Source organism: Bidens hawaiensis, unplaced genomic scaffold (assembly GCF_021521415.1).
Source record: "Bidens hawaiensis isolate Kalapana, Puna unplaced genomic scaffold, B.hawaiensis_p1.1 tig00017343_1, whole genome shotgun sequence".
NCBI lineage: Eukaryota > Viridiplantae > Streptophyta > Magnoliopsida > Asterales > Asteraceae > Bidens > Bidens hawaiensis.
This window is the reverse complement of record NW_027492622.1, coordinates 60,988-83,703: the sequence shown is the minus strand read 5'-3', so window position 1 is coordinate 83,703 and position 22,716 is coordinate 60,988. Positions and strand designations below refer to the sequence as shown.

The window sequence follows — 22,716 nt, the reverse complement described above, 5'->3', positions numbered from 1 at the left end:
TCATATCAATTATTTGGTGAGATTGATTTTTGTTATAACCCGTTTAAGGCTATCTGGGTTTGGTGAGATCCATACCCGTAAATTCGGGTCAAATGCACGAGAAGCATTTATTTACAAATAAAACAATCTGGTAGCTTGAAAGATTGTAGGGACATTTCGTTTATATATATTTAAAATTTATACATATAGATGTCGGCAATCTAATAACGGGCGTCGAGATACGAACGTGACTACACACAACTTTCTACAAAACAAAATATATATGTTTCTTGATGCGTTTACTGCACTGGTATTGGATGAGTTTTGTGAGAGAGATATTGTAATACGGTGTAACCGGATTAGTATTGTGAAGAGGACAATGGAGATCCAAGACAAGATTACACATTCAACTGAACTTAGAAACGACATTTGCAACTCAGTAAGTAGTCGTTTTGTGGACCAAGAAAAATATATAACTTAAAGTTGAGCGTATGTTATCACTACAACCTTTGAAATATCATTGGCCTCTCAAGTTCTCTAATCAAAGTTAGTTTTTTACAGACGTAGATGAAATACTTAAGAATTAACAATTAATAATGCAAAAGCAACTAAATTCAAGTTCGAATACTTTTAATTGCCAATATTTTTTGTGTTATATATTCTTAATTCATGTCAATATGGGTTATTGGTGATGTTATTGTGATTGTTGGTGAATATTTTCGATTACAATATTTATTGGTATGTTTTTCATAACTAACATCGCACTTTTGTTTTACTTCTTGAAACAATATTTGGCAAAAGATAAAAACAATACTTTTCAGTGAATAACTTAAAAAAGACCGCATAGCGCAGTGGATTAGCGCGTTTGACTTCGGATCAAAAGGTCGTGGGTTCAACTCCCACTGTGGTCGATTAGTTCTTTATTTGTATTTTGTGTCTAGGATGGGTCCTTGAACAATGGAGCCAGCTATGGCAACCTCAAGCTTGACTTCCTTTTTAAACAAGTTTGCTCCGCTCGAAACATTCAACCGAGCTGATAACTTAAACTCCAACTCAGCTTATTTACAAACCGAGCTAGCACATGGTTTGACGAGCTGATTGCCTTTTCATAGAAAATCAATGTTTCAGGAGCTGGTTAGTTAAATGCATCTTTTTAGTTTCTCGAATACTAGAGAAAGAATGTTTACTCAGAATAAAGTTCTTATTTTTTTTCTATTAACCTAATTTTAACTATATAGCAAACTTGTTATAATGAAACAAAGTTAGTAGTTTATCAAACTTATGTATGCCCGGTTCTTGGTTTATGATACGAAAAAATCCGGTTATAAAGCACCTGATGCAGTTTGAAACCTAAGCGAATTGTACAAGTATCGAGCCAATACTTTCAGACTCGCTTCGATGCGGTTTTTTGACAGATTAGCACCCTTGTATCAACAAAAGAGTAGTTTTACTTTTTATGTTTTATTTTTAACAAAAATAACGGTCAAAGTTACAAATGCTACATTGCTACATCTAAAATCTACTCTCCAAGAATCGAATATTACAAATACACCCTCAACTTCTAAGCAATCTCCAAATCACCACCAATCTTCAAGATTCATTCTGCTGTGATACAACCTTCTTCCTCCTCCTCCCAACTTTCTTCACAGCAGCTGCCTTTTCATCCTTTTCATCTTCACTTTCACTTCCATTATTATTATTATTATTATTAATCACCTCTTCTGCGTTTTCATCTTCACTTCCACTTCCATTCTTGGTAACCTTCCTTGTGCGTTTTGAATAACACGGCTCGTTTCTTAATCTCAAAATCTCGCCTTTTGCAACTGCTAATTCCTTCTCCAGCTTACTTCCTTTCTTATCCAAATGTTCCCGCTCTTTCCCTAATTTCACAATCATACTATGAGCATCCTCCATGTTTTCTCGGGCTTCTTGAATGGCCCGTTTTTGTTCATCAAGAGATTTGTACAAAACTTCCTTTTCATCTTCAAGACTGGAAATCTTGCTCTTTGAAACCTCCAGTTTCCGCGTTAGAATCTTGGTGTTTTGATTCATCTCATCGAGTGCCTTTGTTGCTTCTTCTAAATCGGTTTCCATTGACTTTCTTGACTCCTTGCCTTCCAAAATCTCGGCTTTTAAAGAGTTGACTTCTCTAGTCAATGACCCGACATTTTTCTTCTCTTCTTTAAGCTCGTGACTTAAATTTTCAAGCTTTTTATACGTCTCCACTAACTCTTTACTTAAACCGTCACGGGTTTCTGATATTTCTTGGATTTCAACCGACAACCGAGTTAATTCTTCCTTTGTTTCTAGATAAGCGTCTTTAGTTGACCCGAGCTCATAAGTCAACATTTCAACAGTTTGTTTTAGACGATCGATGTTTTCCTGTAATGCGGCTTTAGATTCAAAAAACTCAGTTTGAACTCTAGAAAGTTGTTCCTCAAGGTTCTTGCATGTATCCCGAGAATGTTCTAGAAGTCCTGCCAGCTCAACAACCTCGTTTCTCGTGCCCTCTAGCGTTTTTTGTACAACCTGAAGCTCGTTTTCAAGACTTTTGACTTTCTCCACTTCAACATCTAAAGTGTTCCTTAAACTGTCTCTTTCATAGGTCAACTTGTCGACTAATTCTTCTTTGTTTACCAATTCGGTTGAAGTCAACTCGACCTTTTCTTTAAGCTCTTCAAGTTTCTTTTCACTTTCTTCCAAAAGCTTGGCATCAGAATCCGCTTTCGCTTCTGAATTAATCTTCAACTCATTATACTCACTTTTATAATATTCCAATTCCCTGAAGATTACGTCTTTTTCGTCACATAAAGAACGAATTTGGGCATTCAGATCCTCAAGATTTGAACTTTTTAATTCCAACTCTTTCTCAAGTTTAAAAATGTCTTCCTTCAGTTTTTCGATATTTGATTTTGATCCCCTCAACTCAGCCACGGTTTCTTCATACGTAGAACTCAGTTTCTTGAACTCGGATTCTTTAACAGCAAGGGCAGAACTAACGTTTGCAAGATTGTCTTCTTTATCTTTGATCTCAGAGTTAAGCAAGTTTATCCTTTCTTGCAAGAGCTCAATGGAAGAAAGCTTATCTTTTAACTGTATATTAAGTTCTTCCTTTTCATCAGAAGCTTCTTTTAGGTCAACCGTAAAACGGTCAATCTGGTTTTCAAGTTCTTCGATTAATATTTTCTCTTTTCGAAGCTCTTGTCCTAACCCGTTGACAGTGCTATTTGCTGAACTTAATTGACTCAATAAAGACTGCTTTTCTTGATTTGACTTTTTTATTTGCTCGTTCTTTTCTTCATTTAATTTCTGTAGTTTTGAATCATAACTTTTTTGCAATGACACAACTGCAGCTTCCTTTTCCGCCAGTTCAGATTTCATCTACATGATTATATGAAAAGTGTAAGCTTACTTTCGCTTATTAGGTCAAACACATTGCTTTTACTTCTAAATCACCAACAATTAGTTTAAACACACTTTTAAATAGCCCTATATAAGTTTTATTAAAAAATCTATTTAGAAAATATTTGAAGAATTGGTTTACAATTAGGTCTGTAAATGAGCCAAGATTCGTTTAATCTTCTTTTCACCTCAAAATTCAAGAATTGGTTTAGTTTACAATTAGGCTTGTAAGCAAACCAAACGTTCAATGAACCGTTCACCAAACGCTCGTTTTTATAATAAACGAACGAACATGAACACATGCCTCGTTCGTTCATTTATGTTCATGAACGCTTTTGCGTTTATGTTTGTTTAAGTTTAATATAGTATATATTCAATTTAAAATTTTTAGGCCCATTACAATTTAGTCCGGTTTACAAAATTAAAATATCACTTATTACAATTTAGTCTATAGTTTTATTATATTTTTAGGCCCAACAGATTGATATTCATCATTCGCGTTTACTATTGATGGTCGCCGCTCAGTTATGCTCATTTATGTCCATTCATCTATGTATAGCTTATGCTTGTTCGTGAACCATTCATCTATACTATTAACAAACGGACACGAACAACAGAACAAGAAATCCCCGTTCGTTTAATTGTCCGTGTTCAATCATTTGTTCAACTAAAGTTATATGAATGAACACGACCCGTTCGTGTTCGTGTTCGGTTCATTTACAGGCCTATTTACAATCTAAAGAAAACACGTTTGTGCTTGTCTTTGCATGAATTCACAAACAAAACCTGATAAAACGATGATCCACCAGTCACCACATGGGTATTTCTCATATTAACCATAGATGCTTTATAAATTTACATTTTAAATAATTAACGGCTTACAGATTCAATTGTGGCAATGTTAGCTGACTTTTCCTTCTGAGCCAATGCATAAAAAGCACCAAGCACGCCAGAAGCAATTACTCCAAGTCCACTTGAAAGCGTAAGAAAGGGGTTTGATGATGCCTTTCCCTGAGTTTGTACCTAAGAGACAAAAGAAAATCATTTGAATGTGTTTTAAACTGGATATAAACTATATGAAATACAAAAGAACTTTCTACTTTTTCCCATGTTTATTAGTGACCAGCTTTAAGTTAGGTGTAAAATAGAAACTGCAGCACTTTATTACCAATTTTAGCAACCAAATAACATATTATTACAGACTGTTGGAAAGAATGACATGTTCAACAGTCATATTTTATTCTTCTTCTGGTATTTAAACCTTTCTTACATGGCATCTTATTAATCCTTCTCGTGCAGATGTATTGCCACGTGGCATTTGATTATACATTTTCTTAATTTTTATAGATAAGTACATAACTTCTTGAGAAAATGATGTGTGCAGCAAACTACACACAAGATAGCAAGACTAAACTAAGGGGTGATTGCGTTTATATAGAAAATAAAAGGTTAAAAAATGCAAATCCTTTTCCCTGTTAAACTTTTTATTATCAAAATACCGTTCTTTCAAACCTGTAAATAAAATCTTTCTTATCTTTTCACAAAATCATCTTTTGCATATGTAGAGATTGGCATGGGGTGCCTCATCAGCTGTCTAAATATGCCACATCATTATAAAATCAGTTAAAAATAAGGTCGGTTGCTAAAATAGGTAATAAATTCCAAGTCGGTTTCTATTCTGCGCCTAATTTTAAGTTGCCCTTTAAAACATTATAAGAACTCAACTTTTAACAAGATCAAGCATGTCAATATAAAAAACTGAACATTAACTAGCCTAGCTACTGACCTCTGCATCCGCTATTTGGCTAAGCTCCTGTAACCTTGCAGAACTTTCTGAAACTTTACATAATCAAGAAAGAATTAGTACATGTTATGTTATGTTAACACTTAAGCATTCACTGTGCCAAAATAAATCATGAAAGTAGGGTGGGTCTAGTTGACTATATTTCTATTCATTTTATCAAGATAAGATTTATGGGATTTTCTTGAGAGTAACTGAGAATCATAACACCATAAATTTGAAGAAAATCAATAACCTAACCTAACCTAACCACCAAGTTACACTACACAATCAAGATTCAACAACCCAATTACCAGATTTACATAAAATTATAAATTGAAGCTAAAAATACATAAACCCTAGATGCATTTTTTAAGAAAAAGAAAAATTGGGGGAAATTGAACATACCGGGTTCATCAGTAGCAAGATTTTGAAAAGCTGTTGCCTTGAGATTGAAAAAGGGAATAAAAGAAACACCCATGAACAGAACCGCTCTTCTTTGGCGGAAACCATCGTCGTTGGGTTGGTGGTGTTGTTGTGGTTGTATACAAGTAGCGTAGACTTTTGTTGATTTAGTGAAATCGTGTGGCTTTTTACGGCAAGAATGGAACAAAAGGAGCTGTGAAGAAGAAGATGAAATTGAACAAAACGGATGATGATGATGATGATGATGATGTAAAGGGGGAGAGGTTCCCATTGCAAACCCCATCATGAAATGAAATGAAATGATGATGATATGATTGCGTTTGTGTTATCTTTTTTTCCTTCTTTCAGTTTGGTAACTTCGGTGTTCTTTAAGCTCACTCTGTCCTTTTACCCACGAAAATCCCCCAAATTTTGACACAAATATTATTAGATTTTTAAGTTTCTATCTATGCATTTTAAACAAATTCAATGCTTTTAATAAGTTTAAATTAGGTTATAAACCTTTTTTATATCTTTCTAATTCAATGCTTCTAATTTTCTAATTAGATGGATTCACATGAAACCATCACAACCCGACTAGATTAAACTATCACAACCACCATTAAACACCCAATATCTATTGTTGAATTTTACATTTCGTGAGTAGCATGATGTTATGTCGCTTTATTTAGCTACCCCATAATGCAACCAAAACACATCAATATGGCCCCACAACTCACTTTTTCTTAAAAAGCCACTAAGACCACCCGTAGTGGTGAGTTATGGGAGGCGTTTTGGCCCATAATGCCGGAGACCCCCCCCCCCCCCGGGCATTTTGGGTGTTCAAAATCATCCAAGGTTTTGTGGATAACACATTTTGGCTCAAAATTTAACAAAAACATTTTTTAATCCCCCAACGATGTAAAAGTGTAAAGGTGACTGGACGCCACGTGGCGCATAACGCTCAGGGGTGGCCTGTTATGACTACACTCTCTTTTTGTAAAAAACCATAACTCTGACTAGACGCTACATGGTGCATAACGCCAAGGAGTGGGGCATTATGACTACACATGTTCTAATTTTCCCCTTGTATGTTCTTACGATAAGTTATAAGAGAAAACAAATAAGTAGAAGAAAATGTGGAAATAAAGTAAAAATTAGAAACGTATAAGAGTTGTGAAGAGGAGGATTCTTGAAGGAACTCCAATGAGATTGGTTTTTGCTCATGGTTGTGAAGAGGAGGATGGGTGGGCTTATGGCTTAAGGTTGATCTCGCGTGGTGGTGGTCCTATCACGATGAAGGGGAGATGGTCAATGACAAGAATGATTAAGATGGAGTTAACAATCAAGGCTAGAAAAGTGTAATTTTTAGAAAATTAGGACCAAAATGATAATTTAAATTTACCAAACAAACATGCTTAACTAATTCATAACATAACGTTAAAAAATAACCTTTCGTGTAATCTAATTTATTAAATGAGTCAAAATTAGTTGAGATGATTATGTGTCATTATTTTATTGTATAAAAGATAAATTTGTGTATATTATTTATTTGCTATAGTAAATGAAATATCACATTAAAATCTGTTTTAACCACATCGTGTGCTTGTAAGACTGCCATCTCATCAACATCATATGTCATGACCCTTTATATCCACATTGTAAGCTAGCTAGATTGCCATCTCACCAACATAAAATATGTTATTTCAGTTAATTTTCATACATTTATGCATAAATAGGATCAATATAGGAGTCTTCCAGCATTGCTAAGACTTTAAGATCTAAGATAAACTGAAGTGTTCATAAATAAGTAAATGAGATCAAATATAAGAAATTTTTTTCAAATAGCCCCTTTATAGAAAAAGTTTCTAAATTTGTCCCTTCAAATTAAAGTTTTCAGCTTTGTCCCTCACGCATCTCATCGTCGGGCGATGTGTTAGGGAATACCGTTGATCGTCAACCATAAATTAATACTTAAAGCATCGCCAATCATGCGTATTTCACCCACGCTTCGTTATCCGATCGGTTTACTAACTCATCGGAGGTATTCCCAAACACATCGCTCGATGATGAGATACGTGAGGGACAAACCTGAAAACTTTAACTTGGAGGGACAAACTTGGAAACTTTTTCTATAAAGGAGTTATTTTGGGAATTTTTCCCTGAATATTAACTTTAAACAACTTACATAAAATCATAATAGATTTTATCATACATAACGCCATAACTAGATTATTAATATGGTTATTTCGGTTCAGTTTGGTTATAGTTCCTATTTTATGTTTTCATGCTCCACAATGTGCAAATACAAAAATTGCTTGATATGTATTCCAAAAGTTTATGTATGTTTAAAGTCATGAACTTATAAAGGTAATATTATTATTATCGTTAAACATTATGAGATTATGCTAATTGCAAGTTAGAAAATATCTACCCTATATTATGTATTAAAAACCAAAAGATTAATAGGTGGATGCTAGATGGCATGCAATTTTTTCCCCATTTTAACTATTAGCATGTATACGTTTGGACTTTGGAGATAGATGTCAAACTAAAAGGCCTATGTGGTCTAGTTGAAAGCGGTATATAGACCCTCGTTTTTTTTCTTTTTTGAACTTTTTTTTTTATTTTGCAAAGAATGGGATCGAACTCAGGTCTTTTGGCTTTAACCACGTGGATTAAGCGTCTGTTTGATATTGTACTTATTATTAAGCATCACTTGTGTAATTATTTTTTTTGAAACTTACATATATTGTTATTTTATCAACAACCAGCCACTATTTTTTTTTTTTTTTAAACTTACATATATTGTTATTTTGTCAACAACCAGTCATTACTTTCATAACTTTAAACCAAACACACATTATACTAACTGATAGCGTGATTACAATTACATTCTTTTTATGTGACCTTTTGTTTTTTCAATAGCATAGTTTTAGAAAATACAATTACCACACTAATCAATACAAGTGATGACATATGTTTATATTGCGCTTAACATTTGGATTTAGGTTAAGATATAATCCTACCTAGTAGGTCTAACGTAGCGCCATCACCACTTTGGTGGGATGGTAAAGGCTTTGGCCTTTTGGTGAGAGGTCCAGGGTTCGATTCCTGGCATTGGCGGTATTATGTAAATAGTAGGAGGAAAAGCTTGAATGTTCAAAAAAAAAAAAAAAGGTCTAATGTAGCCCTCAATCTTAAAACTAGCTTTTAATATATGTACATCCATAATACTGGCATCTATGAAACATATTTAATGGGTTATTCTCACTTAAACTCAAAAAATGATAATTTTTTAGAGTACAGTTTATATGTTAAACTTCATTTCAAACACAAAAAACGCTAGATCCTGTCTACACGTATCTCTAAGACCCCGACCCAATCCAACCCGAAAACTAGTGCAACAACAATAAAAAAACTAGAATCAGTTGGACTTTATCTTTCCACTAAAATTAATCAAGTAACCACGTTTAAAAAAATAACATAATTACAACATCAGAATCATAACTTTGAATTATAAGGACAACTTTTATTGGTGACCATCAAAAGTGGATGAGACCTTGTGACCCACATTTTCATACGGGTGGACCCCACCCACCCGGATGCTTACATCATCCTCGCGGCCTAGATATTACTATAAATACAAATATTAATATTAATAATATTATAAATCTGTTCCCGATGCACACTGTCCACTTTCTAATATTGATATTGATATCCCCAAATAAACAAACCACACTCACTCAACTTCTTTCTTCTTCAACCTAGGGTTTCATATTCAATCACTCTTCTCGCTTCCTCCTTCTTAATTACCCACGTTTTGCTGTTTCTTTGCATCCAATTCCGGTCAATCTAGGTAAAATTTCACTTATTTAATCGATTAAAATACTCAATTTGACTGATGTTTAGATTTTTAGTGAAAAGATTGGAAATTATTGAAATTGAATTGTGGGTTTTGTTGGGTTTTGTTGGTAGAGTAGATGAGCTTAATTGTTTAAAATTTTATAGGATATTTTGCTATTTTTGGCTAGTTTCTTGATTCTTGATTTGTAAAGTTTGACTTTTGTTAGGTACTGCTATATCTTGTGGCTGTTGTGTTATTTGATTTGATGGATGACAATCGTGAATACGGTCTGAATCAAGGGTACGGTCAGTCGGAAGTCGCTAAAGTGTCGGATAATAATAATAATGATTATGATGATGAAGTAGAAGACGAGGAAGAAGAAGAAGAAGAGGAGCAGGACGAGGCAAATGCCGGTGATAATGAATTGAACGAAACTAAGCAGAATGGGGACGGAGTTGACGATGATGATGATCGATACGATGACGATGACGATGACGATGATGATGGTGCAGATGATGATGATGATGATGTGAATCAGCAAAGGCATCCGAAGAAACGGAAGTTGAAGAGTTTGTTATCGAGTTATGAGTTTGCACCTCGGGTCCCGCCTCCTACTTCTGCGCCAAAACCGTCTTTTGGTGGGAGAAACACGCTTACGGACTGGAGTGAGCACGAGACGTTTGTGTTGTTAGATGCTTGGGGTGAACGGTATCTAAAATGTGGAAGGAAGAGTCTGAGATCGGATGAATGGTTAGAAGTTGCAGACAGGGTTTCACAGCAGTCGAAGCTTGAAAGAACCGATTCTCAATGTAGAAACCGTCTGGATACGTTAAAGAAAAAGTATAAAAAGGAGAAAGCTAGTTTAAACTCCGGCAAAATTGTAACTACCAAATGGGTATATTTCAAGAAAATGGATATGTTACTGTCGTCAGGCGGGAGTGCTTTAAAAAACCCTAGTGTTAGTTTAAATATCCGGAACGGTGTGAATGAAACGAGGGGTATTTCTGGTAATTCATATTCTCATGATGACGAAGACGTTGACGACGACGACGATGAATCAGATACACTTCCAGTTCCACCGAAGAAAGTAAAGCCCAAAACTTCATTCAAATTGCTTGCAGATTCGATTAATAAATTCAGTGAGATATATGAAAAGATTGAAAATAACAAGATTCAGCAGATGATAGAGCTGGAGAAAATGAAGATGGATTTTCATAAAGATTTGGAGTTGCAGAAAAGACAAATACTTGATAGAGCACAAGCCGAGATTACAAAAGTAAGACAAGGAGATTATGAAGATAATGATGTTTCTGCTGAAAACATTAGCGGGTAATGTATCTTTTGACCATATGAACTTGTTGTGTAATATCTAGGATGCGACTATTTTCGGATTCTAAGCAATAAATGGATGTATAATAAAGTATATCCTTGTCATCTGTTGCTTAATTTGTTACAAAATTGTTGTTCCATAAAGATCCTCTTGATGAATGATGATATTCTTTCTTTAGATTGTGTGATTATTAAGCATCTTATGATTTTCAGTAATATCATTTTTTTACAGAGTTTTGACTTTTATATTGCTATGTTACTCTTTTTAGACAAGTGTCATGTTAATTAAATGAGCATATTAATATTAAAACCTCTAAGGTTATTGAGCAAAAAGGCATACCAGATAACAAAAGCTATCAAGATTAGAATTTTTATTTCTATGCTAGTCTGTCTAGCTGATCCTTGTGTAAACTAATCTGAGTAACACTAAAGACTCAAAAACTGTCATGAAACAGACAGGTCCGACTATCCATCACTAACCAGGCAACCATCGTAATCGAGGTTGGCTTTCTTAATGGTTTTTCGAGCTCAGTACGTTTATGTTTATTATTTATCAAGTTTGAGTTCGGCTCATGCATAATTATTTATATATGCTTTCAAGGATGGTTACATTTAGTCAATTTCTACAGTGATTGTATGCATATAAACTGTTATGAGTGACATGTCAAGCATTGTTATATGATGGAGAATATAAAGAATTTGTTTTGAAGGCACTTAAAGTCTGCCTAGTGATGAAGAATGTCAAACTTTAGAGGCAAAAAGTCGTCTTACAAAGAAATCAGCCTTCTAGTTGGACCCATGAGCTAACGAAGGGACGTACTTTTGATTCCCCACCTAAATGTACAGAGGAAGAATCATTGACCTTATGTCCAATGGCATGGGTCCGATGAAGGTCAAGACTTGAGTTCTCGTGGTCTTAAGGTTGAAAACTTGATGGTTTGATGAAACTATTCGTACAGGAGTTACCAGTAAAGATGGTTCAAATTTACATTCAAGATGAAAAAGATTTGCTGAATCAATATTTTTTGGGTGATTTAAGTTAAATATCTTAAATTACAAAAGTAAAAAAGCACCTGTTCCAATACACCAATCTGTTCATTTTAACTTTTAGGGACACTTTATATAACAATTTTATTTTGTATGTGTGTTCTCTTTTTTTTTGTATTGGAGTGATGATCATATATTACTTTACCGTTAAATTCAAAACGATTATAAGAAAATGACAGGTAAACGGGCAACAAGCTGCGCAACAACCCCTTTTGAATAACAAAACTAATCCTACTAAAAACAAAGTCAATCTTGAAATTACAGTTTAAGTAAAGCATACAAGAACTTGAAACACTTGCGTCGCTGGATCCACTATATGTCGTTCAATATTACATGTTTTAAACGAACTGAATTACCTATTTGCCTTTTGGTTTGGTTTTAAACCAAAATTGAGTTAGGTAATCAGATTTTGTTTCAGTTTTCGGCTTAAAAAAAATATTTTCCCTTAAACCTAGGAAAACCGATTTAGCCCATTAGAAAACCAAAGAAACCGAATCGAACAACAAAAAAAAATTATCCATCCATGAAATAAAAAAAAACAGTAACATAATATCTTAATCCCCCTTTATTTCATGAACACAGAACTCATCCACATAAGAATTCCACCAACATGTTACATACAACATAATCTCAAATCCAATTAATCTCAAAACTGAAATAAAGTTAAATGCTCTAATCTTGAGGTAACCTCTGTAAAGGACGGTGTTTTTTCAAGACTAATATTAAACTGATGCAGGTGTATTTGTATTGACCGACTTCAACACTTCTTCACCCATCTCTTTGCATCCAACCAAAATCTGCACGCGACTGCAATTAATATTTGTATTAAAATGACAAAAACACACTTTGAGAAAAGTACATACGTTTCCATCAGAGTAAATGTCGCCCGTACGGAACCCTCTATCTAAAGTATTGAGCACAGCAGACTCAATCCTCTCGGCTGCTTTCACTTCACCCAAACCATATTTCAAAAGCATTGCAGCACTCAGTATGGTTGCCAATGGGTTTGCTTTATCCTACATAATAATAATAATAATAATAATAATAATAATAAAACAATATTTCCATATTTAATAATTAACAAACATCAAATTTCAAATGACGAATAATTAGATGATACCTGTCCAGCAATATCAGGAGCAGAACCATGAATGGGTTCAAACAGTCCCGGTCCCTACACACAAAACACAACAAAAGTAAACCAGTCAGTTGAACTCATATGTTCATATTGATTGTTTTATGATCTATCAAACTGTGATTGTGGGCCCTGCTAGTTCATACCGATTCGCCAAGGCTAGCGGACGGAAGCATCCCGATACTTCCGGTGATCATTGATGCTTCATCTGATAAAATATCGCCAAATATGTTATTTGTAACGATTGTGTCAAACTGCAAATAGAAGATGTTATGAGTTGATTTTCAATTCCCTTTGTATTGGGTCGAACTGCAATTTTGACTAATGGTTAGGTCAATCCGGGCTATGTTTTTATCTCTAATGGGTCAAAAAGATGGATAAAAGTGTAATGGGTCAGCCCAACCCAAGCCAATTGACCATTCTAGAAAACTAAAAAAGGGCAACTTTGCCTAATCCAGGTCAATCCAGTTTGTGTGTTTTATCTCTAACAAGTCAAACGGGTCAAAAAGATAGGCAAAACTGTAACCGTTCAGCCAGACCCTACATATTTTGACTTTTGACCCATTCCAGGTTATGTTTTATCCCTAACGGGTCAAACGAGTCAACAAGCTAGGTAAAATTGTAACGGGTCAAAAAGCCAACCCAACCCGTTTTCACCCGTTTCAGAAAACTAGGAAAACAAAACTTTCTAATGCTCAGGTCAACCCAGGTTATATATTTAGCGGGTCAAAAAGAAGAGCAAAAAAACCTGTTTGACACAAAAAAATCCCGGTTATATTTTATCTAACGAGTCAAAAATATAGGTAAATGTAAAACTGTGATGGGTCGAGCCGACCTGTTTTAGAAAACTGAAAAAGACAACTTTGACAAATGGTCATATCAATCCAGGCAATGCTTTATCTCTAACAAGTCAAAAATGTGTAATGACTCGTTTTGACATGTTTTAGAAAATCACCTGTTTGGGGTTTCGGACAAGCTGCATGGCTGCGTTGTCGACATACATGTGGGTGAGTTCAACATCAGGGTATTCTTCAGCTATTGCTATTACTCTTTTCCTCCAAAACATCGATGCCTGCTCGATTATACCCAAATAAACTACTTAAAAGAATTAAAAACAAGTAACAAAAAATAAAACTATACATATGAGTTCAATTTCTATCAGTAATGGAACTTTGGAATAATTTTATTTTCCATAAATAAAAATCAGATATTGGTACCTCAAGGACATTTGCTTTGTCAACAGAACAAAGTTTGCCACTGCGTTTACGAGCTGTCTCAAATGCAATGCGAGCAATGCGGTCAATCTGGTTTGGTTGAGACAAAAGAAAGTAATTTGTATTTCATTTGATTTATTTAAAACACCAACATTTCAATGAAATTCAGGATTGAGAAAAGTGACCTCGTATGCTGCATAAACCTCGGTGTTGAAGCCAATCTCCTCGCCATTTTCATTGGTTCCAAATCCCCTTGGTTTTCCAAAGTAGATACCTTTAAGAAATAATTATCCAATTTGAAGTGCTGAAGATTCAAGTTAAAGAATCAACCCATTTAATATTCCTCAGCACAGAAAATTTAAAGCCTAGTTTTTTAGATATCTATAACTCCTTTTACCCAGTAAGCATGTATTTAAAACAATAACAATAACAATAAACAATAACAATAAACAGATACCAAAAAAGAACAGCTGCAGATAAAAAAGTTTAAAAAATGTTGTCTTGATACAAACCGTCTCAATTATTGGGGAATAGAGATTTAGAAAAAGCACATCTAGACACTTTCATATATGAAGTTTAAACTAAATTAATAAGTTCATGCGTTCTTTAACTACCATCGTGTTAGCTGAGCCTGAAGTTAAGTATATCTAGTTCCATCTATACTGTATACTCACCTCCTGTAAGTTCCCTTACAACCATCAAGTCGACACCTTCAGCAACTTCTTTCTTCAGAGTTGAAGCATCCACTAACTGATATTTGTAAAATACTTCAAATTAACTATAGATACATTTTCTCCTTGTTAATCAACGCTTCAAAATAAGATGATAAAAGAAATACACACAACTTAGCAATCTAAAAAGCATGAACTACCCTATTTGTGAGATTTGTATCCCTATCTATAACCAAACAAAATCAATGTACAACTAACTAAGCTCTATGCAGCAATAAAAAAAAGTTTTAAAAACAAGAAAAGCCAAAACAAGTTAGAAAAAATTATAAAGAAACCTCAATAGACCTCAACTGATTTATTGACATTAACTTTGGGTTGTCAACTACCTTTATGATGTGCACATGCAAATCATGCTGTAACTCTTGCACGTGAAGTAATTACAAAGAAACTTGAGTTCGTGTCTTACTATTAGACAAAATCTTAAAACATGTCAGCACCCAGTGCCGGATGCAGTTAATAGTCAGGGGTAGCATCCGCTACCCCTCAACTTTTCATCGGCAGTGCAATTTTTTTCCCCTTTTGGGACAATTTTCGCATTTCGCTACCCCTGAAAAAATATTACGTTACCCATACTTGTTTAAAAGCCAACCAATTTAAAAGTTCAAATTAAATAAAGCCCATACGAATTTATAGCCCAAAGCAAATAAAAACAACTAATCTTTTTTACTTTTGTTTGAATGAAAAATATTAAACAGAAAGTTCAAATCAAATAGAGCCCAAAGCAAATAGAAAGCAATAACCTTTTTTTCTTTTGTTTGAACGATAAACATCAAACATAAACAGGCTCAACATAATCATGTCTAGATCCGCCACTGTCAGCACCTCTTGTGACATGTGACTATACGAGCTATTTATCAAGTGTGGGAAACGGTCGTGTGACTACTAAACAGATAAACATCTTTCTTTCTTCTTATTGTGCATTTGCACAACTTCACTGTGAGTTATTACTACCAAATTATTCAAAAACTAAGACAGTCCCCTTTTTTCACTCTAGAACTGCATTGAACAGTCATTTAATAAACTAATTACGCATGATGAATTGATAATTACTCAAATACCTGTGGTAGAACAGACGCAGGCCTCAAATTTGCAAAAACTTTAAGACCTGCACGAAGCTGAAGCAGTCCGGTCTCGGGCTTCAAATGCTTGTCATTTTTATCCCATTTATACCTTGAAAACATTTTTAAGCAATCATCTTGTATATATATAACACATTTATGTAAACTCGAAAATGATAAATAATAGAAAGAGTATCTATCTATGACCCACCCGCCAATAGCACCAAGGAGAACGGCATCAGATTGTTTGGCAGCGGAGAGCGTTTCCTCGGGCAAGGGAACTCCGGTCAAATCTAGGGCAGCTCCACCCATAGGCATCTCCTTAAACTTAAATTCAAGCCCTAAAAGACACAACTAATTTTATTTACCAAACAGAAGAAATCCGAATACAATTGAATTAATAATAATAATAATAATAATAATAATCAGTCAAATTAGACCTTCGAGTGAGGCGGCGAGACTGAGGACGTTTTTGGCGAGGGAGATGACTTCAGGACCGATTCCATCGCCGGGAAGGAGTGTAATGTTGTACCTTTTGGTGGATGAGGCGGCGGCGGAGCATCGGACTGACAGTGGGCGTGAGCGTGAGTGGTGCTTGGGAAGTCGGAAGGGGTTAACCACTTGCACTGACGCCGCCGCCATTCCCTTTATTTGTTTTGATACGATACTCGATCTGCTTCTTGCTGATGTTGATATGTCTAGTGCTAATTATATTATAGCGAACTGCTACACTACTAGCCCTCCTAAATTTAAATGCTGACATAGTAGGTCCCTTTTGTTTTACCTTCCTGTGTTGTGCCAAGTGAAACCTATGGTACAAAATATTGTAAATAACAACTGAGTTGGTTAAAAAGTAAAAACACGTAATTTAAAAGTACATATTTAACTCCATACTAATTAAACCTACGAACACCATAAGCGTTCCGGGCCGACTTTATCTCTATGCATGTCTCTTGAAATGCCGGTACTCCGAAACATTCATGTTGCTTGTAAGTTGTTTAATTAATATAGAGCAAAATGTACTTTTAACTTAAAGGTTTTTATTTTATAACCATGTCGGTTGTTATATTTTATATTTTATATTTATTTAAGTAAGTAAAAAAATTGGCCTATACGATTTATATAGGAGCGATACGAGTCAAGAAATCTATACGGCTCGTATAAGGGCTATACTGCATCATCATGTTCCCTCCATACATTTGTCAGTCATGTGATGCCTATTCGACTCGTATAGCCCCTATATGAGCCGTATAGGAGTGTAAAAACACTATGGGAATGGTGTTTGAATATAACATCCCAACTTTTAAAGGGGCGTTTGAGATTGCTTATTAAACACGGTTATCTTATTTATTGAGTTATGATGTAGCAACAAACTGTTTTTAACTTTTAAGGGTGTTTTAAGATTTAATTACCTATCTGAATTATAGTAAAATAATTTGTTTGAGAGTTAGATGGATCCATTTTGGCCCATATAATAATATCCATAAATTGGCCCATATAATACTGTGAAATCTTGCTGTCTTGCTCCAAATTCCAATTGGAGAATGCCACTTTGGACTTTTTTATGGACATGATTGGTGATGAGTAAACTGTTGCATAAGTGCATAATCAAGCTTTATGTATCAAAGTTAAAGATGATTTAAACCAACACTTTTGTTACAAATTCTATTCATATATAACAGCAAGGAGCTGAATTGGATAAAAGTATAACATTAACCAAAGCTAAATACAAAACAAAATACAACACTATGCACTTGCTCTAAAAGCCGCCAACCGCGCCACAAAATCATCATAATCAGGAAGTTTAGGATGCACATTTCCTCTTGGACCCGAACCCTTATCCGCCTGATAAGTAGTGGCCCTTGCAAGCCCTTTTCTTTCATCTACCGCAACCCCTGCAGCCACCGGTTCACATGGAAGTGAAGTGGTCCGTGTTGTAGCAGGTAATCGTAATGGTTTCTCCATTTTCTTTTCTTCTTCATCTATATAACCATTTGAAACATCATTTTTCCCACAAGAAGAACCCGATACAGGCTTTAACGGTCTTCTAACCCTCACTGATCTTGGTACCGGCTTACTAATGATCTTTTCAGTTCCTTCATCTTTTAAACTTGGCCCGTCTGTCTTTTTGCTTGAATCCGGTTTGATGTAAGGAGGACCCATTGACCTCAACCCGTTTAGCGTTCTTCCTTCGGGTATATCACATTGAAAGCCATCATCTAAAGCTGTTGACTTTTTGTTTGACTCGGTTTTATTACAACGAGAAGCCGTTGACCTGAATGCATAATATTTTGTTAATTCAGGTGTGTCCTCAGAAGCACTATCATCTGGGCTAGTTGTAGTCTGATCACTGCAAGTACTAGTGTTGCTTGACCAATAAGGAGATTGATGGCCATGATCATGTTTTCTTTCCTTTTGGGCTTCAATCTCAGCCCTTGATTTGTAGGGCAAGCTATTTCCAGTGGGCTTTTCTTCTTTTTGTTCGGTTTCGGCCTGTGAATTATATGGCAAATCATTTTTAAGGGCATGGCCCATTGCAACTTCTGTTTTCTCCTTTTCTGTTTCTTGAATTTTTGTTTCCTGTAAAAAAATAAAAATTTTTGTACATTTAGAAATTGCTTGTTTGACAAGAAATATTTGTATATTTACATGTAGAGGGATCGGGTTGGCCCGTTTACACTTTTTCCTCTGTTTATTTTATTAAATATTGTGTTGGGAACGATTTAGTAGGATGTATGCACAAAGTTAAGGGTGAGAGTTTTTAACACGACACGAAACTTGTGGGTTTGTCTTTAGTATAAATGAGTTCGGGTCAGGTTTTGGGCCAAACTCATGAACATGTATACCTTGCGGGTTCATGATTTGACCTGTTTAACCTGTTTGTTTTTATTAATTTTAAAATAGTATTATATATTATATCGTGTTTTAAACATGTTGAGTATTTTATGTCAAAAGCTAAAAGTAAATGAGTATTATGTTTTCTTGTTTAAAAGTAATTATTATACATTACATATGCATTTGTTTTATTGTTGTGTAATACTAATATGCAAAATAAATAAATAAATGGACTCATGGTTTATTACCTGTACAAATGGAGGTGGTTTATATAATTTTTGTTCCAAAACCTTGGGGTCCCACTTGATGCCATATTCCATAGCAATCTCTTGTATCATTTGAAGCTTTATTTCCTTAGTTGGAATGGTTGTCTTGAAGTTCTTGACAAACTAGAATATGATTCTTTCACTTTTAGTTTTAACTTATTAAGACCTCATGGGAAAAAAGTATTAATATAAAAGGTTAAAATCAAAAACATGTTTTGACAAAGAGGCACCTCTTGGTTGACATAAGGTTCAAGATGATTCTCATATCTCTTGTAAAATAAATTTCTTAGCTCGCGTAATTCAGGTAAATCAGCAAATCTTGCAGCCGCAAACATTAATGTCGGGATAGCTTCCTTGCATTCATCAGGGCATTCTCTGTATGATAAATGATGAATGATTATATAATAACATAATTTAATTATAAAACTTTGTTAGTTACAATCCATAATTGTTATTATCTTGGTAGACTGTAAGGAAGATTATTCTATCAATTTATGGATAGAGAATATTACCACATGGATTTTTACTTTAGTGTTATTTCAGAAAATTTTAAAGCTACTAGTTGAATAATATTAACAATCAACAAGAACAAGTCACTTAAATACTTTCCACGTTTTTTTTAAATATTATTCATAGCCCAAATTTAAAGTTTAAAAGTCATAAACTAAAAGTGAATAATTTCTTCTTTTTTTTTGTTTTTTTTAATAAATTTATGGTGTCCCACTAACATTTATTACATATATCAACTCAATAACTATATAATATACAAAAAATTGTAAGGTTATATCGAGAGAGATGTTAAAATAGATTTTTGGACATAACTTTTACATTGTCTACCTCTTATATTTTATTAGTGGAAAAAGAACAAATGTTATTAAAAGATAAAAAAAATAAACATAATTGTTAATTTTAACTAAATTCTAACAAAACTATGCTAGTTTTGCTTAATTTTGTTAGATTTTAGTTAGCTATGAAAATGTTACAGTTACAATATATACATAATGCATATGTATAGTTAACTGTAACATTTTCATAACTTACGAAGTATGAAGATCGACATAACCGAATGCATTAATTACCTCTGTTTATTCATAGCCGAGAGGTGGCTTATTATCAACCGGCACGATTGCTCCACAAATTCATAACACGATGATAAAACCTGGTCCGCGTATAGCTGCTCAACCTGAAGCAGCGAATATTCATCGAGTTAACGAATTCAATATCAATATTTCCATTACATTAATTAAATCTGATTTGTTACTTACCCTATGATATGCATTGGAATGAAGAGCATTAATAAGAAGATCAGCAACATCATTTCTAATAAACTTTTGCACCGCATTCCTCTTTCGCTTTATTATCTCGATTCGCTTCATCGTCATCTTCATTTCAGACTTGCTAATTATATTGTAACAAAGAAGAAAAAATTAACAATCATATTAAATTAAATTAACTAACAAAAACAACAAGAGATAATTATATATTAACCTTCTGGTGTAAAACTTGCTCTTCAATGCGTCAAACATATTTAACCTAAGCTTCTTTGAATGTGAATGAATCAATCAGAATTATAAGAATCTGAAACGGTTGATAAGATTTATATGTATCACGCAATATATAAATATAGGCTATAAATAATGTATATATTATGTTGTTATGTATAGGTGTTTGAAACGGTTAAAGAAGAAGGTGAGCTGTACAATTCTGTTTTTGTCTGAATGTGGGACCATGTCAAACGAAGATGACTCATCCAACGGTGGAGATTAGCTTTTGAGATAGTGGGATAATGATATGGTGCGTGTATCATGTATATGACATAATAAGAGTTTAAGGGATTGGGTGAAATGACGATAATATCCCTTAAAGGATACACTTTCTGTTGTAAAGGGACTGCCAGGGTACCAGAAAACAACGCCAAATTAACTGTATAGTATTATATAAAGAGAAAATATTATAAAAAACCAACATACTTTTTCTTTTTGCTCACAAAAGTTCCTTAACAATTTTTTACACTTTAAAGTCCCTCCACGTGCTAATTTTAAACATAAATGTGATATAACTTATAAAAATAATTTAAAACTGATTTTCCTTGCTTACGTGTTTTTCTTTTTCCTTACGTGGCATATATATATTTATTCAAAAGAAAAAAGAAATTTCATAATGGTAGAATACTAAATGGCAAAGCGCAAGAGTAAGGGATCGCCATCTAATTCGGAAGTCGATTCTGAATCGATAACAAAGCACACGAATCAGGTATGTAATCGCAAACAATATCTAAATCGATTTGATACCTTAAATGCTCTAACATCGTGTTAAACTGATCGACGATAAACCCATTTTATACCTTTTTTCTTACAAAATCAGTTTTTTTACGTGTTTATAATAAAAATCATATTTTTACAATCGCTTATAAACCATCATTACCGGATTGTGTTTTTATACTTGTTTTAACAGAATGGAATCACAAACCATTGATGACGAAAGCGATTTTAGTGACACTACCTATGAAATGAGTACCGATGATGAGGAGTTGTCGGATTCTGTGTCAATGGATCTTGAAGAGGAGGATGATGCTACTACTTTAGCTAGAACAACCGGTGATCTTTTCCTAAATAAACTTTGTTATGAGAATACAAAACTTTATTTTGTTAATGATGTAGACGAGTTTGATGTTGGTGAGAACTTGGTTGAAGATAGTGATGATATTCAATACATTGAAGAGGATAATGAAGGTACAAACCACGTTGTAAAAGGGAAAGTATATCCAATTCATGACCCAAACATGAACTGGAAAGATATGAAACCAGTTCTTGGGTATAGGTATGAAAATCCTTCACAATTGAAGTTTGCATTATGTTGCTATGGAGTGGTAAATGGATACCAATTGAGCTATAGAAAAAATGAAACAAAAAGGCTCCATGTTGTGTGTGGGAACAAAGATGTTGGTTATGATTGTCTGTTTAGATTATGGGCTTAATGGCAAAGTTTGAAATTGAGGGTGGTTTGAAAGAACACTATGCGAAAATATGGGATTATGCGTATGAGATTTTGAGAACCAATCCCGGAAGTTCTGTGAAAGTGGGGGTAAATGGTATGCCAGATGGTAGTAATGTGTTTAGTAGAATTTATATATGTTTTAAAGCTTTAAAAGAAGGTTGGATTACGTGTAGGAAGGTAATTGGCTTAGATGGAACATTTTTAAAGGGGATATGTAAGGGAGAACTTCGAACAGCAATAGGTCGAGATGCAAATAATCAAATTTATCCCATAGCATGGGCTGTTGTAGAGGTCGAGAACAAAGATAATTGGAAGTGGTTCATTGAATGCTTAAAAGATGACATTGGAAGTTCTGATGGTAGGGGTCTCACATTTATGTCGGATCAACACAAGGTATAACTAATCTAAGTTTTATGATCATTTGTTATTTTCAATTATATCTTATTTATGTTATGACTATGTTATAATATAATCAGGGACTTGTAGAAGCTGTAAAAGATTTGCTTCCTAATGTTGAACACAGGCAATGTGCAAGACATATATATGCTAATTTCAAGAAGAAATATAATGGGGTGGAATTTAGAAATCTGTTTTGGGCAGCATCCAAAACAACTCTTGAGCACGAGTTTGTCTCAAATTTGGATAAAATTAAATCTAAAAGTATCGACGCATACAGCCATCTAATTGAAAG

At 34.2% G+C, this 22,716-nt stretch overlaps 4 protein-coding genes and 1 non-coding gene across 5 annotated transcripts; 2 read left to right on the top strand and 3 right to left on the bottom strand.

Moving 5' to 3' along the window:
• The first annotated feature begins 816 nt into the window (after positions 1 to 816).
• Positions 817 to 890, top strand: TRNAR-UCG (transfer RNA arginine (anticodon UCG)). The gene has a single exon. It is a non-coding gene; the product is annotated as a tRNA-Arg (tRNA).
• Positions 891 to 1,468: 578 nt separating this feature from the next.
• On the bottom strand, positions 1,469 to 5,886 carry LOC143553617 (MAR-binding filament-like protein 1-1). Its single transcript, XM_077043569.1, has 4 exons — positions 5,570 to 5,886; positions 5,168 to 5,220; positions 4,264 to 4,404; positions 1,469 to 3,360 (listed from the first exon to the last, which is right to left on the bottom strand). The coding sequence occupies exons 1-4, from the start codon at positions 5,871 to 5,873 to the stop codon at positions 1,570 to 1,572; spliced, it is 2,289 nt and encodes a 762-aa protein (XP_076899684.1). The 5' UTR covers positions 5,874 to 5,886; the 3' UTR covers positions 1,469 to 1,569.
• A 3,256-nt stretch (positions 5,887 to 9,142) lies between these two features.
• On the top strand, positions 9,143 to 10,920 carry LOC143553616 (trihelix transcription factor ENAP2-like). The gene is made up of 2 exons (XM_077043568.1): positions 9,143 to 9,425; positions 9,625 to 10,920. The coding sequence occupies exon 2, from the start codon at positions 9,679 to 9,681 to the stop codon at positions 10,744 to 10,746; it is 1,068 nt and encodes a 355-aa protein (XP_076899683.1). The 5' UTR covers positions 9,143 to 9,425; positions 9,625 to 9,678; the 3' UTR covers positions 10,747 to 10,920.
• A 1,388-nt stretch (positions 10,921 to 12,308) lies between these two features.
• LOC143553615 (3-isopropylmalate dehydrogenase, chloroplastic-like) lies at positions 12,309 to 16,595 on the bottom strand. Its single transcript, XM_077043567.1, has 11 exons — positions 16,368 to 16,595; positions 16,139 to 16,268; positions 15,928 to 16,039; positions 14,813 to 14,888; positions 14,324 to 14,412; positions 14,142 to 14,228; positions 13,880 to 13,996; positions 13,071 to 13,178; positions 12,910 to 12,963; positions 12,653 to 12,805; positions 12,309 to 12,586 (listed from the first exon to the last, which is right to left on the bottom strand). Exons 1-11 carry the CDS (start codon positions 16,567 to 16,569, stop codon positions 12,512 to 12,514), a joined length of 1,203 nt encoding a protein of 400 aa, XP_076899682.1. The 5' UTR covers positions 16,570 to 16,595; the 3' UTR covers positions 12,309 to 12,511.
• A 923-nt stretch (positions 16,596 to 17,518) lies between these two features.
• LOC143553610 (uncharacterized) lies at positions 17,519 to 20,562 on the bottom strand. The gene is made up of 6 exons (XM_077043566.1): positions 20,517 to 20,562; positions 20,294 to 20,426; positions 20,108 to 20,211; positions 19,259 to 19,403; positions 19,011 to 19,151; positions 17,519 to 18,507 (listed from the first exon to the last, which is right to left on the bottom strand). Exons 1-6 carry the CDS (start codon positions 20,552 to 20,554, stop codon positions 17,674 to 17,676), a joined length of 1,395 nt encoding a protein of 464 aa, XP_076899681.1. The 5' UTR covers positions 20,555 to 20,562; the 3' UTR covers positions 17,519 to 17,673.
• Positions 20,563 to 22,716: the final 2,154 nt, after the last annotated feature.